The 14,668-nt window shown below is 36.2% G+C and overlaps 1 protein-coding gene across 2 annotated transcripts in view; it reads right to left on the reverse strand.

Moving 5' to 3' along the window:
• The window catches only part of LOC129413382 (transmembrane protein 132C), a 326,965-nt gene that overhangs the window by 123,583 nt on the left and 188,714 nt on the right, over positions 1 to 14,668 (reverse strand). For both annotated transcript variants that reach the window (XM_055167095.2, XM_055167094.2), the window contains exon 3: positions 5,262 to 5,405. In XM_055167095.2, the coding sequence (XP_055023070.2) occupies positions 5,262 to 5,405 (144 nt within the window). The remainder of the gene's footprint in view (positions 1 to 5,261; positions 5,406 to 14,668) is intronic.

Raw genomic sequence — 14,668 nt, forward strand, 5'->3', positions numbered from 1 at the left:
GTAACACCCTTCATAAATGGCAGGTGAAAGGTGCCCACCGTAGGTAATAGCACGCCTAATCAAATTTCCCCCGCCGAGAAAAGAACGAGAGAATGTAATAAAGGAATAGAGGTGGGAGCCTGAGTGGATCGACCTGCCCAGCTGTCCGTTCACACAAAGACTTTGTTCCTCTATCACAGATGAAGGGAAGAGAATATTGAAGAACGCAGAGACTGGATGACAGGTCCCGCATGCTGATAGAAACCCATCCAGCACTGGAGTAATGAGAAAGAGATGAAATGAGAAAAAAATAAGAATAGGACAATAGATATCTATAAAATGTGAAGGGAAAAATAATGCTTGCGCATTGAGCGATGTGCCGGAGGAATATGCATCATACACAGTAATCTCACTTGGGCTTCTTTTGTCTTCTTAAGCAATGCCCATGCCAGCTGGAGAGATTAAAGTCTGGGTGGATCTCAAAAGACCTAGATTAAAGCTAACATGCTTTTATTTAAACATAAACTCCAGGTTTTAGATCAATGCCAGACTGGATTAAGCAGAAATTTGTCATGTGACACGGCTAGGGAATCCCTTTTACTGAGGCAGCTGGGTAACTTGATTAATATTCCATTCAATTTCACTATATCAAGTTAAGGGAAGGCAACTTTTTATTTGTCTGTTTCACCGTATTGGAGTTTCAGTTTTAATGTATTGGAGTTTTGAACAGCCACATGTGAATATACGCATAATTTACATATGTAGAAACAAGAAACATACACATTTCATCTGTATAAGAAACACAAATTCGTTATATATGATTTTTTTATATAAATACATTATACTGTACTTTCACTTACCCACACTCAAGTTTCTCCACCCCTAACCTTAAAACTCTGCTTATTTTTTTAAATTCATGTAACAAAGAAGAACATTTACAGTAAATCTTCCAGGCCACTGTTATATATAATGAAAGTGAATGAGGAATGAGCTGTCAGGTACCAAACCAAAATATCATATACTTTAAGTTACCGTAAGAAATTGGTACAGTAGCCTACCATTTACATTTATATTACATTTTATATTTACATTTATTTATCACATTTTAATGATAATAAACTCATTAAAGCAATGGAATGATACAAATGTTTTCCTTTTTGCTGGATTGGGTATTGGGCTAACGTGGCCGATCCAAATCCAATATTATGTGTTACTTGTGTTTGTTACTGTCATGCTATAGAAAATACTATTATAAAAGTACAGTTTTTATACCCTATATTCAAAGTCTTCTTTATATATTTGACAGCTTTATGCAAAAAACAAATCCATATGAAGATATATAATGTCACAAAAACTGAATGGTGTGGTGCTCGCGGAGTTAAAAAGCACCTTTTGCCTTTTATATATACACACACACACACACACACACACACACACACAATTCTAAAAGTATCAAGAAATATACTAGGATCAGGATCGATATTGGCTGATACTCAGAATTCAGGTATTGAATCAATCAGATCGGTATGAAAAAAGGGGTATCATCCAAGCCCTATCTAAATCAAAACTGCTATATTTTTTGTCTGAAGTGTAGTCACCCTTTGTCTAGAATTTTGTAAAATTGCTTGGCATTTAATAAAGAAGTTTCCTGAGGTTTCAGCCTGAGATGAGTTTTAAAGAATGTTGAGGCAGTTCACATCGATCTATTGGCTGTTTTTCTTCAATATTTAGTCTAAGTAATCTATTTCAAACATTTTTGCTCAATAAAATTTAAATTTTCTAATTAAAGAAATAAATGTTTGGCACGAGTATAATTTTGTCTATAAAAGTATTGTAATTTTAAGCATTTACATTCATTTTGAGTTCTAATGGTTTTTATAATCATAAGAAATGTTACACTGAAGTGATCCTAAACTTTTAACTGATAGTATGAAAACATAATGGAAGTTAATGACTTTGACATTGAAAATTAATTACAATTTTGTGTGAACTATTCCTTTAAAAAGAATGAAAGCATATTTCTATAAATGAATTTGTTGAAAGTTTTATAAATGAAAGCTGTTTTAAATGTGAATTTCATAAGAATTCATTTTGCAGCAGTGTACCGATGTACTTTTGTGCCTGTTGTAAAATTCCACCACATACTGTAATTCAACCTTTAAATGGACAAAGGAAATCAACCCAAAAAGAATCCAAAAGCTGCTTTGAAATGTATTTATATCACTAATATTTCGTTTGTTTCAGTTCATGGTCAAGATTTCCTCCTTCTATCCAAGCAGAATGAATTCAACATTGCAGTCCTTTCATGGTAGTTTTTAAGAGACTCTGGATTCCCACAAATATACTCCTATAAGATTTTTATTGAAACAGCTGTCCAAACATATAAAAACAAACCAGAAAAGCTGTCTTATTAATCTTTTAGTATCCTGCTGTTTACATTGTTTGCTTAGCTTCCTAGGTTTTATAAGTATCTTAGTGTCTGTCTCCTGTGACCACTGTAATGGGAATTTACAACTTTTGAAATGTCACATAGGAATCAAAACATGACCTAGTGTAATGTCTAGCTAGTAGAGCACTATTATTAAGTGTACTTTGATGTGCATGCTTCACATGATTTGTATGTTGATATCAAACCAACTGGAGAAGTTTCCTAAAGCCTTTTCATAAATTTCCCAACGAAAGATTACCATTAATACTACTGTTGACCACTGTTGATCAGTTTTTCCTACAAATGCAACGCATAACTCGAAACGTGGTTTACCTCTACTAAACATGAGGATTTAAACTTAAAATATTGTGCAGCCTGTTTACACCTGCATTTATTGCATGTGGTTGAAAAACAGATGTTGGGTATAAAACAGAATTAGGTGTAAACAAACTCATGGATCCAAAAGAAATCCAAAGTCATTCAATAATAATTGAATTCAACTCAAATTCAGCTTAAGAAAAACAACAAGGCAAACCAATTTTCTGCATGATTAAAAACCAATTTTATTCAAAAACCCTATTCAGCTATGGTGAAAAAGACAAACTCTCTTTAGGTTTTAATTGCTAGGTGCATGATAAAATGCAAAAGCCCTGTTTACTAGATATTAATGCTTGGATTCGAAACTTATGACAGCACTGGGCTTAATCTTTTGAGTTCACATACATCCACCAAACCACATTTAATGCGTAAAATTACACCTGTCAATGTAGTGCCCAGTTCATTAACGTTATTTCCAGATGTGTGGAGAAATGCATTTATCAGCATGATGACGCACAAAGACTGCAAATGACTGTGTGTTTTTTTTATTTTGCATCCATCAACACAGACTTTTTTTCCAGATTAATTTGTGCATGCAAATAGGATTCAGAAATGGACGGAGCAACTCTCGGATCACTGATTTAATACTCTTGTACTAACAGGAATGGAGAAAGGCTTTTAACGGTTTCCTATCAGGCAAGATTAACATGCACAGACATGCATATAGCGTGGATTTGTAATGCTGTTTTAGCCCAACGCTGTTTAAACAATGTTAAATTAGTCCTATCTTGGACGTTTGAATATTTCTGTGACTGCTTTTGACTTTTAACAACTTCAAAGTATCTTCCAAACCACACTATGAAGTCCACCGCATGGTATTAAAGCACTTTCTTAATATCTCTGTTGATGTCCAAGACTTGTTATTCTAATCCTAATTTTAATATTTGATAAGGGAGAAAATCCTTGCATGTTCCAACATTTTAACATACTGTACAGAGGCTTAAAAATGGATTTGGTCACATTAAAAATGTACAAATTCATTGCAATAGATGCTTGGCTTTTTTAAATACTATAACTTCGCTCTACTGAGACATTTTCCAATTACTTTAAATGCTCCAAATGTCATTTTAAGTAGATGTATGATGTCAGTTTCCCTAAACCCAGATAAAGGCATTTTTTATTTACTGTTTTCTACATATAATCATCCTACATGTATAAGAACATTATGTGAAAATATAACCTTGATACTTTAATATTGACTGAGTAAGGTCATGTCAAACTTTGAAATTAATGTGAAATCAATGAGTGAAATCATATATTGATGCTCCAAATCTCATTATGTGACTTTAACCTGGATTTCACAGACAGGTTTATATTGTTTTATCATTTTAAACTTGCACAGTTTTTAAGAAATGCGCTTGAAAACTCTGTTCCCTGCTGAAAAAAACAGCATCAAACCAGCATGGGAATTATGCTGGTCTATGCTGGTTTAGCTGGTGGTCACCAGCATACCAGCACCAAAACACAACATATGCTGGTCTTGCTGGTTTTTTCAGCAGGGTTTATTCGGTATATCTTTAAAATGAATGTCTCTTGATCTGATTTTTTGTTGACATTCATATATTTTTAAGTGTCTCAATTATTTTAGGGACACATTTTCCAACTTTTTACACATGTTCATATTTCTAGTTTTAGTTAAATATAGTTCCCTTACGAGGGAACTCGAGCTGCGTCACTGAAGCTACGCTATGGGAGCACGTCTGTGAAATCAAGCCATTGGTCAAGTGACACGTCATGGTCGGGTGACGTGGGAACCAGGAAGCTATAAAAAGAGCAACCGGCAATGTCAACTTCAGCTACATTGTGCCGAAGCAAGGCGTTACAGGGATGCAGAGAGTATGGCAGGGAGACGCAGTGTCTCGTTCCCTTCTCAGCAGGCCTGTCGGAACAAGGCAAGCAAACCAAGCAATTGCTTGGGGCCCCGAGCTGGCCTGGGGCCCCAAGACAACGACTGGTTAAGAATAAAATGCAACGACAAACTGTGTGAGCGCCCCTTTGATAGTCAATGCAGTAAAGTGCAATGACACTGTTATCGGGATCCCCCTCAAGAGGGCCCCTCTCAGTAGTCGCTGACAGCAGCCAGCCAACCACATGATCTCTGCTGTCCTCTGCTATCAAGTCCAACTAAATTCTATTTAAGCTGATAATAGTCAGTTTTACTGCCATTGTAAACCGTTTTTATTTATATAAAGTTTGGGTAAACTTAAACTGTATGGCTATGCTGTGGTTCCTGAAGGCTTTGCGTGTGTGTGGGGGGCCTCCATGTCCTTTTTGGTTGGGGCCCCCAAATTCCTTCAAATGGCCCTGCTTCTCAGGGAACAAAAGTTACATTCGTAACCTGAGACGTTTTACAGACTATTTTTTACTTCCTATTTGACGAATCCTAACAGCGGCGTATGAGAAACTCACATTTTCATAGACCACTGTGCAACGTGATAGGCCAGCCATTAGAAGAAGGAGCTGATGGAGAACTGACCTCATTCCATAGCTGGACTCCTTACGACGACAGTGCAGGGTCACAACCCTATGACCTTCTGTTCTCACGTCCTGACTAACCATCCACAGCGTGGGGTTACTGGGTCGAGCACCAAGGAATGCCACACCATCTTTTAACTTCACCCTGCAGTGAGGAGAAAGATAAACAAAAAATGAGCACTTCACAATAAAAGTTCAACATTGCACCTGCACCCTCTTGTTTGAAGAAAAAAGAACCTGATCTGACCATTCACACTAGATGCATTTCAAGAATGACTTTGTAGTATAAACAAATAACAGATCTGAAGGTCGTTTTAACCTTCTGCCCATTATCAGAGGAAAATTAAAGACTGTAAATGAATGCAGAACAAAAAGAGCAGTATCAGGCCAGGTAGTGCACTTGTTTAGTTTTAATAAGCACTTTCGATATAACTGAGTACTTCACCGGATGAATTTCACACAATCCTAATGCACATGAGGGTTGTTACAATGTACCATTTTAAAAGCCCAGTTCAAGCATCTATATAGCTATTACCCTCCATTTCCCATCGACACACAGCATTTACTCATGCCAGCAGATTACCATAATAATGCACTACTTGAATGTCAACTCCACAGACTACTCTCCACATGACCCATCACTTTCTGCTACCCATCTGACCATTATACTAAATATCAGCTTTATATGGAGTTGAATGAGCTCTGCAACTGTTTAAGTACTTTAGTCTCTCTATCTCGCTCTCTCTTTTTACTCTATGGTCTACACTTGACCTACCGGATAGTAATTCACATTTACAGTAAGTTTTTCATTTAACCAGGTACCTGATTAAAACCATTCCATGCTTTCATTTTTGTTAGCTGGAGAGCTCTCATAGCTGTGTAGAGCCCCCAGCAGCTGGTTTCATAGCCTCTACTTATGTTCTGGATAATCCACTCAGATATATGCAGAGCTATTAAAATGTGCTGATATAAGAACAAGAAATACTTTTCATCGCTTCAGTGAGATGGTTTATGTTTGAAGATTTGACATGGATGACGTAGCTGCTACATTCCAAACAACATTTACATTTATGTATTTGGCTGGTGCTTTCATCTAAAGTGAATTTAAAGGCATTCGAAGTATTCACTTGCATCAGTAGGTCCTGGGTATCAAACCTGTGATCTTGGTGTTGCTTGTGCCACGATCCAACATTTGAGCTATACACAGTGCCCAAAATTCAATATCATATACACTGATATCACGTCCACAATGTCGGAAGAAAATTGTCAATTTGTATTTGTACCCTAGCTGTCCCAGGGGTGGCACCTTTCAAAAAGTACAGCTTTGCACCCAAAGAGTTCATATTAGTACCTCAGAGGTACATATTGGTAACAAAGAGAGTTCTTTAGTACCTTAAAGATACATAATAGTATCTCACAGGTACATTTTGGTACCAAATGTATACATATATGTAGCTAATGGTACATTTTAGGATCTTTATAAAGGGTACTGCCCTAGTACCAGCTGGGGTACATATTTTAACATTTTTTTCTAACAGTGTATCGAACTTTTAAGGCGATTTGCCTTGTACCCAAACTTAAAAAAATGTGGGGATGTACAGACAGAAACAAGTAAACTTTAAATTTGGATATATACATTAGTTAAAAAAAGAAAATGTTTTAGTATAATTAACTAAATTTAAATTCAACATCATTGCTTTATTTTAATTCTTGGATACAGTCAAGTATGCAAAATACAGTAGTTACTTATACAGTAGTTATATTTTGTTATACTTACATTTTTGTTAATAGTTATCAAACTTATCTACAGTAAAATAAATCACATCAATGTTACTTTAACCTAACAAATAAAGTTGAACTCATGTCAATTCTTCACAAGTCAAAATGTAAAATAGTAGGTTGATTGAGTTGCATTACCAAGTTGATTAAACTAAAAAAAAATGTACAGTGTACAGACAAAAAAACGTGTTTGCTTGAAAAATGACCAAATCCAGTAAAATGTCAAATCTAGTCACAATCAGTGTTTCAAGAAACTAGTTACTGTACAAATATTACTTTTCCTGTCAACTAGTAGTGTAACTAATTACAAAAAAATGTATACTAATATTACCATTACTTTCAACAAAACATGGCTATACTAGTTACTTTTTGTCACAACGTCACCAACGCAGGAAGCTAATAAGCGTTTTCGTTCTGCCAACATATTTGGTCGGTTCCACCTGCTTGAGCCCTATTGCAGATTTTACCATGGGTTCACACCAGCCGCGTTTAAGGCGTCAAATTCACATCTAGCGCAGTTACTTGCTTCATTTGCGTGTGAAAGCCGCGCGTGAAATTCTAGTTATCAGGGCATTCACGCAGAAATTCATGTCATGGGAGGGGCTTCTGCGACTCCGCTCGCTTCCTGTAATCGCGTCACTACTAGAGCAAGCTCCCGATTGGTTAACGCGGCACGTTTTTTTCCCCAAAGTAAAATTTTTTAACTGTGAATTGCAGCGACAAGGCTCAATTCGCACCATTTGCGCAAACTAGACATGCGAATGAGGCGGAATCGCATCTGTGGCGCTAATCGCTTTATTTGTGCCGTGAGACCTCCAAACGCGTGTCAACACATCTTCACATTCACTGTTAGAATTTTTATTATATATGCGGTAACTCACTGGCAACGTGTTGCCAGTGAGTTCCTGTAACTGCCCCATTACAGTACCATAACTGTACATGTTTTTGAAGTATGATGCCTTTACCGCAGTTCCATTTTACAGCATAATACCCTTACTGTAACCTAGTTTTAGAAAATATAATGCCTTGAAGGGGAATCGAACCCTGGTAACGTGTTGTAGGTCCGTAACGCTACAACACTGCCACAGAGTCACTTAATAAAAGTTACTCGCTACACTCCCCAAGTAGCCTCTTCTGTCACTCTTCCGACACTCCGAGGAGTGAAATCTTTGTGTCACTAGTGTTTTGAAGTCTTGAGGTCAAATTCAAATCTGACGGTCAAGCATTTATCCATAGTCCCTTTCTTGTAGATTTCTATCTACAATTTTCAATAAATTATTCACACTGCTGAAAAACAATTCACATTTTGAAATTTGCTTCACTGCTGAAAGCATAACAAATAAAATGTATTTCATTTCATGGATATATTTTATTTTTCCATTTTATATGCTTTTATAACACTGTTTTATTCAAATACAGTAGCACTACAGTAGTTTTACAGCAGTCTACCGCAAATTCAAAACATACAGTAAATCACTGTAAATTAAATGTTAATATCCATGATGCAATGCATATTACAGTAATGAACTGGAAAAGAAAATGATTGTATTTTATTGGGCATTTTGTGGTAACTGTAGAAATTACAGTTAAGTCTAACAGTGTTGACTTAACATTGAAATCACTCGCGCTTGACGCCTCTACCGCGGCTGGTCTGAACGCAGCATTAGTATGTTACTGCTTTATTAAATTACAAAAGTTGTTTAAAAATGGATTCACTGCAAAAATTAGGCCTTACCCAATTTTTGGGGGTTTAATGAGAAAGTAATGTAACTAGTAGTGTAACAAATTACCGTTGTCTGGGAGTAATACAGAAATGTCATAATATAACTTTTAAAATAAGTAACTAGTAATGAGTAATATAAAACATTTTTGAGTAACTAACCTAACACTGGTCACGACCAAATAATCATGCCCTCTTTCCGATTCCCCAAACAAAACTGCCTACATAGCGTACATTCACATATCCAGAATTTCCCATAAGGCTCCAAGAGTTAGAGGATCTATATCGCATAATAAAATAAAATAGCCGTGCACACACACAAAAAAAGTACAGTACAATGGGAAAATGGTCAAACCGAAAGGCTGACAGAAAAGAAAAGTGTAAAATTTAGGCCAATTCACCCAGACACACAAGCGTGTCAACAGTAATGAAAGAGCGAAGTGGATCTGAGGTTGAATAGATTTCATTCTCTCCACGCTCCGACTCACTCGGAGGGCAAGCAATAGTAGCAAGGGTAGCAGGTAACAGGGGTACACACCAGACCACAGGACTGTAATAGGATGACAAATGGGCAGCAAACAGCCAATCAAAAGGCTCAGTTGGGGGTGGGACCACATTAGCATGAGACAGGGGCCCATAATTGACCCAGGAGGGATAACAGATGGAAAGACACCCGAAACGAGAGGGGTCTAGCTTAGTCACACATCTCTCATTACAAGTCTCCTCTGATCCATGCAGACCGGCCCTCCGATTCCTAATTGGTTTCACCATTGGATGTCAATGTGCGTTTGTTCAAGCACACAGTGGTTCATTAAATTTGTTAAAGCTGGCCTGCGAACAGATGTGATCAGATGGAAAATAATGATCTGAGGATTGGGACAGCAGGTCTGAGAACAGCTATTGTAGACTGGCTATTGTATACAGTAATATTTTAGAATACATGGGATATAGTGCACATGCAAGCCAACATCTTTTATTTCCAAGCACGGACAACAGGTCACTGTCCCCAAATCAGTTGTTGGTCTCAAATGCTGACACTTGAAAGGGTGGCAGATTGTAATGTCACAGTAGATCAACTCATTATGAGGGTAAGTTATTCTCTACAGAAGCATAATGCCCATGTGGATAAACTAACATGTACAGCTGATGCTCAGTCATTACTCCATAACTCTTTAAGAAACCATCTCCAGCTGACATACAGTATTAGCATACAACAGACAATTACAAAAATGCTACAATATAACAGACATGTGTCGGTCTATAGCCACAAAGCAACTAGTCCAAATGCTGATTACATTTCTATGGCTGATTTGACAATGCTTATTATACGGGGATTGTAAACAACAGCATATGGACCATTTCTGTGTTTGTTACAGAACATTAAGCTAAACTGCACAGCGGTAAAGAGGGAAACGAGGGACCATAGCAAACGTTCCTGCAGAATTCCCTTTTTCACAAAAGAGCAGCGAGAGAAGAAATCCACTATTGAATTACAAAATCATGATAAAACGATACAAATTTTATGCATTTTCAATTGTATGCTTACTAGAAAGCCGCATTTTATATTTTAAAATTCATAAAAGTTGTGTTCATCTGTGAAGACTAAATTGTTGGACAAAACCTGTAAGTGTCATAAACTTATTGAGCTTATTTTTGTGATAATGCAAAAGTCTATGGCAAAATTAATGGGCTTTTTAGTGAGCAAACCAACGTCCTGCTAACTTCCGGGTTAGCCTACAAAAATACGCCATCCCTGCGGCACTCTATTGGCCATATATTTGTTACTGGAAACATTCACATGGTCTCAGTTCGGACAAAATGTCATAAATCAAACAAGAAAATAATTACACCTTATGTGTGAGGAAATATCTTTCATTAAACAAACTCCAAAACCGGTTTTAATGGTTTTCATGTCGCTAAAGCCAGTTCCAAGGTTGTGTAGTGATGCCATTAAACTCTACAGCGGTCTCATCTGCTAAATTAAGCATAAATATGTATGTATGTGAAAAGGGTCCATTTCATCAGCTCTCAGACTTGTTAAGGGTAAGCTGCCCTTCAGCAAAGTTTGGTTCAAACACACCTGAACCAGCCAATCAAAGTCTCTGGGTCCTTTTGAAGACCAACACCAAAGGTGTTAAGGCACGGTTGGATTTGAACTCTGTGGCAAGGCAGATCTGCAGGAGCACAGTTTGGAACAGCACATTTCATTTTTTCTATATACAAGAACTTGACATCTGAGAAACTCAAATTAGTTATGTTATGTGCTATACATTTTATATTTACAGACTTTTTGGTGGGGTTTGAGGAGTGGGTGAAGTTTGGCAGTTTGTTTTGTTACAGACTTTTCTTTAGTTGTCTTTAATTGTCACATATACACATACATACACTGAAATGTTTGTGTAAAATGTAGTGAAATCATAGAGACACTAAGATACACTGTTTATCTATACACAATACTACACTGTATGTATAAAATATATTACACATGAGTATGAGACTGTATGAGACATACAGATATTATCTATGTATATTTATCTATACTTACAATATTTTACAGTTATATATTTCGCAGACTTTTTTCTCTAAATTGACTCACGGTGCACTCAATCTATAAATTTTGAGCATATGTGTTCCCTGGGCCTGAACTCATGACTTTTGCATCTTTACCTGTTGAATAACAGAATATATATATAGAATTTAGAGCCACACGAATAATATTATTATGCCATATTTAAATAAATACAACTTCATAAATAAATAAAATAGCATTAAATATAAATAAGAAATTGTCCTAGAGATTTAACAGTTGCGGCAAGGTAAGGTTGTTAAACATCACAACCAATAGAGAGCACTTTAACAGTGCCAAAGAATGTATTGAAATAATATGTTAAATTGTTATCTGATATCTACATAGAGGGTATGCAGTTTTATTTACTGCAAAATTATCCAGGAACATTTTTACAAGTCCATTTACAACCCAAGAATTTGCCTTTAGAATGAAATGGTCTATCATTGCCTTATTTGAAAGGGCCATGAATAATAATGTTGAGCCCTGCTCTGATTGGCTGTTTCTGTTTTTTTAGCATTGTAACAACATTTTAATTAATTTAATATTGGGGTGTACATCTCGACTGTAACGTCACAGTCGGTGTCATTTTGAGATTGGCCTGTTTTCCAGCTGTCTTTTGCATGCACAAGGTTTATATAAGAAGAAGGAAACCGGGGAGTCAATTTGGGTATAGGGACGGTAGGGACATGTCCAATATCCAGGGAACACTCAATTGTCCCTAGCAATAGTTCGACCAATCTATATATTTATATATAACCACTGATGTCCGTTTGTGTCTTGTGATTTTTTACTTATTTAAGTTAACATTTAAAAAGATTTTACAACTGCATTCTGTAAAAATAGCGCAACTTGTGGAACACAAACAGTTAACAGATTTCTTTCCCTGCAATGAATCCCATCTCCATATCACCTCTCTAATAGGATTGGTTTTGCCTTTCTTGTATCCTGCCTCTCTAACCCACATCGCTTTATGAATGGCTTTGTCTTTCTCATTAACGTGTTGAGGTAGGCTGCAGCTATATTCGGTTGTATTAGGTGCAAAAGCTCCAGATGCAACGTGATTATGCAGGCTACTGGTATGTGTGGAAGAAAGTATTCTTATAACAACAGTTTTATGCATAAAATACAGGGCATGGTGTGTCACATATTGATTCAGGGACAGGTTTTTTCACAGTACATGACAATGCCAAATTAACCGGATAAGTTGCAAACTTAAATATTAGTGTATCAATTTGGGTATATTTATAAAAGTCACTTAAATACTTACGAATCGTGTGTGTGTGTGTGTGTGTGTGTGTGTGTGTGTGTGTGTGTGTGTGTGTGTGTGTGTGTGTGTGTGTGTGTGTGTGTGTGTGTGTGTGTGTGTGTGGTAATTAGGCTGATTTGGTGATGAGATGGAGGCAAAAAAGCCCTTGGAGGAAACAATTATGTTTGAGGTTCACGATATGTCATTACCATGCAAGCTTGTATAAAAAAGCGCTAACAGTACCAGTCATGGGTTCAATACCCAGATAACACAGTGCACAAATAGATAAAAGAGTAATTTAAATGCGTAAATATAAATAAATAAATACAGCATTTCTTGTCCACTTATTTAGAGGTTTTGTGTTTAGTATGTAAAATCACAGAATTTTTACAAAAAGTGACATATCTGTATGCATCTGAAACATCCGATTGTATTTTCTCACTGTGAAGAAAACTAACTTGCAGGTATCTTCTCACAAAGCTTACTTTCACAGAATTATTAATCTTTCACCTATTTGTGCTTTCTTCTCACTCCAGTGGATTCCTCCATACATAATGATGAGATAAGTGAGATGGGAAGTTACTCCCCAGGTAGCAGTATGATAAAATAAAAACACCAGAAACCAAATTCAATAAGTCTGGTGTCTGGATGCTCATGGGAGTCTCTCTCAGTCCCCTGCCTGTAATTGAGTCACTCCGACTGAATACATACACATAAGTCACATGTCTGAAATCCATTTAGGTACAAAACACATATGCACAGTCGGTCTTAAACTGATTATCAGATGCACTATGGAAAAGACTTCATCAAGTAAAACAAAAACGTGCCGTGAGTAATGGTGAAAAGGCATGTTGAGGTATTTATTTTTTGGGTGTCACAGAATTGTTGTTCTACTGTATCTGTAAGATCTTGCATGAACTATCTTTTGGAAGTAACTTTAGGTAAGTTACCGAAATGTTGATTTTAACCAAATAATTCCAAACAATTTTGTTTTATCATCCAGACCATTTTGCTAAACTGACCATGTGTAATGGAATTGTCCATGTTTAATAAAAATATATTATCAGATTCAGTAAAAATAACAACTGCAAGAAATCAACAATGCAGCAAAGCATTTTCAGAAGAACAAATAATACAGTAGTTTGTTAGCGATTGACTCAATTTAGCTAAAAGCGCCCCAAATAATTGAACTGAAATTATTTGCTAGTGGGTTAATAAACTCAATCATACGCAACCTAGTTTCACATTTGTATGCTCATTGAAGTGTAAGCACGGATAGACTTGAATTTACTTGTCATAACGTGCAACTCATGAGAATAATTTCCATAGCAAAGCACTAAACTTAATTCTTCATCAATTAAAGGGACTGTAAGTAAGATTTTAAGTATTTTATTAATTAAAATCAATGTCTTTATTCATAAATATGTCCTCATTGGTGAAAAATAACCTCTGCCAATGATCTGACTTTTCTTTGTAAGCTTAGAATTTCTTCTCTTTATTTACATTGAACGGGTAAGTCCAAGGAGGCTTCCATGTCGTTCCACCATACTGATAAACTATAATAGCAGAGAGGGACAAAAAGCACTAGCCTACCAACGCATTTCCAGAAGGCGTTTTCTTTCAGAACACGTGAACCAGCTGAAAGGGACACGGAGATCAATGAGTACATATTCATAACGGCAACCGTAGTTGCAACACGCATTTGGAAAAGCGAGGCGCTAGAGAGCACTGTTCATTTGAATGCAAAATACAATTTCATCACTAGATGGGGGAAAATCCTACTTATTGTCCCTTTAAGCGTTTTTTAAAACACCAAAAATAGATTGACTCTAAATAATGAATCATTTACAAAACTTGGAAAAAAGTTGCCAATTAATTAATTTAATATTTGGTATTTTTTTTCAATAGCTTGTTTTTCCATGTTGTCTTTATATATGTTTGATATGTACGGAAGAGGATTAGGGCCACTGGTGAAAAAAATATTTGAATTCTGACTTTAATCTCAGAATTTTGACTTTAATCTCAGCATTCTGACTTTAAACTCAGAATTCTGACTTTAAACTCAGAATTTGAATTCTGACTTTATTCTCAGAA

Source organism: Misgurnus anguillicaudatus, chromosome 5 (genome assembly GCF_027580225.2).
Source record: "Misgurnus anguillicaudatus chromosome 5, ASM2758022v2, whole genome shotgun sequence".
Lineage (NCBI taxonomy): Eukaryota > Metazoa > Chordata > Actinopteri > Cypriniformes > Cobitidae > Misgurnus > Misgurnus anguillicaudatus.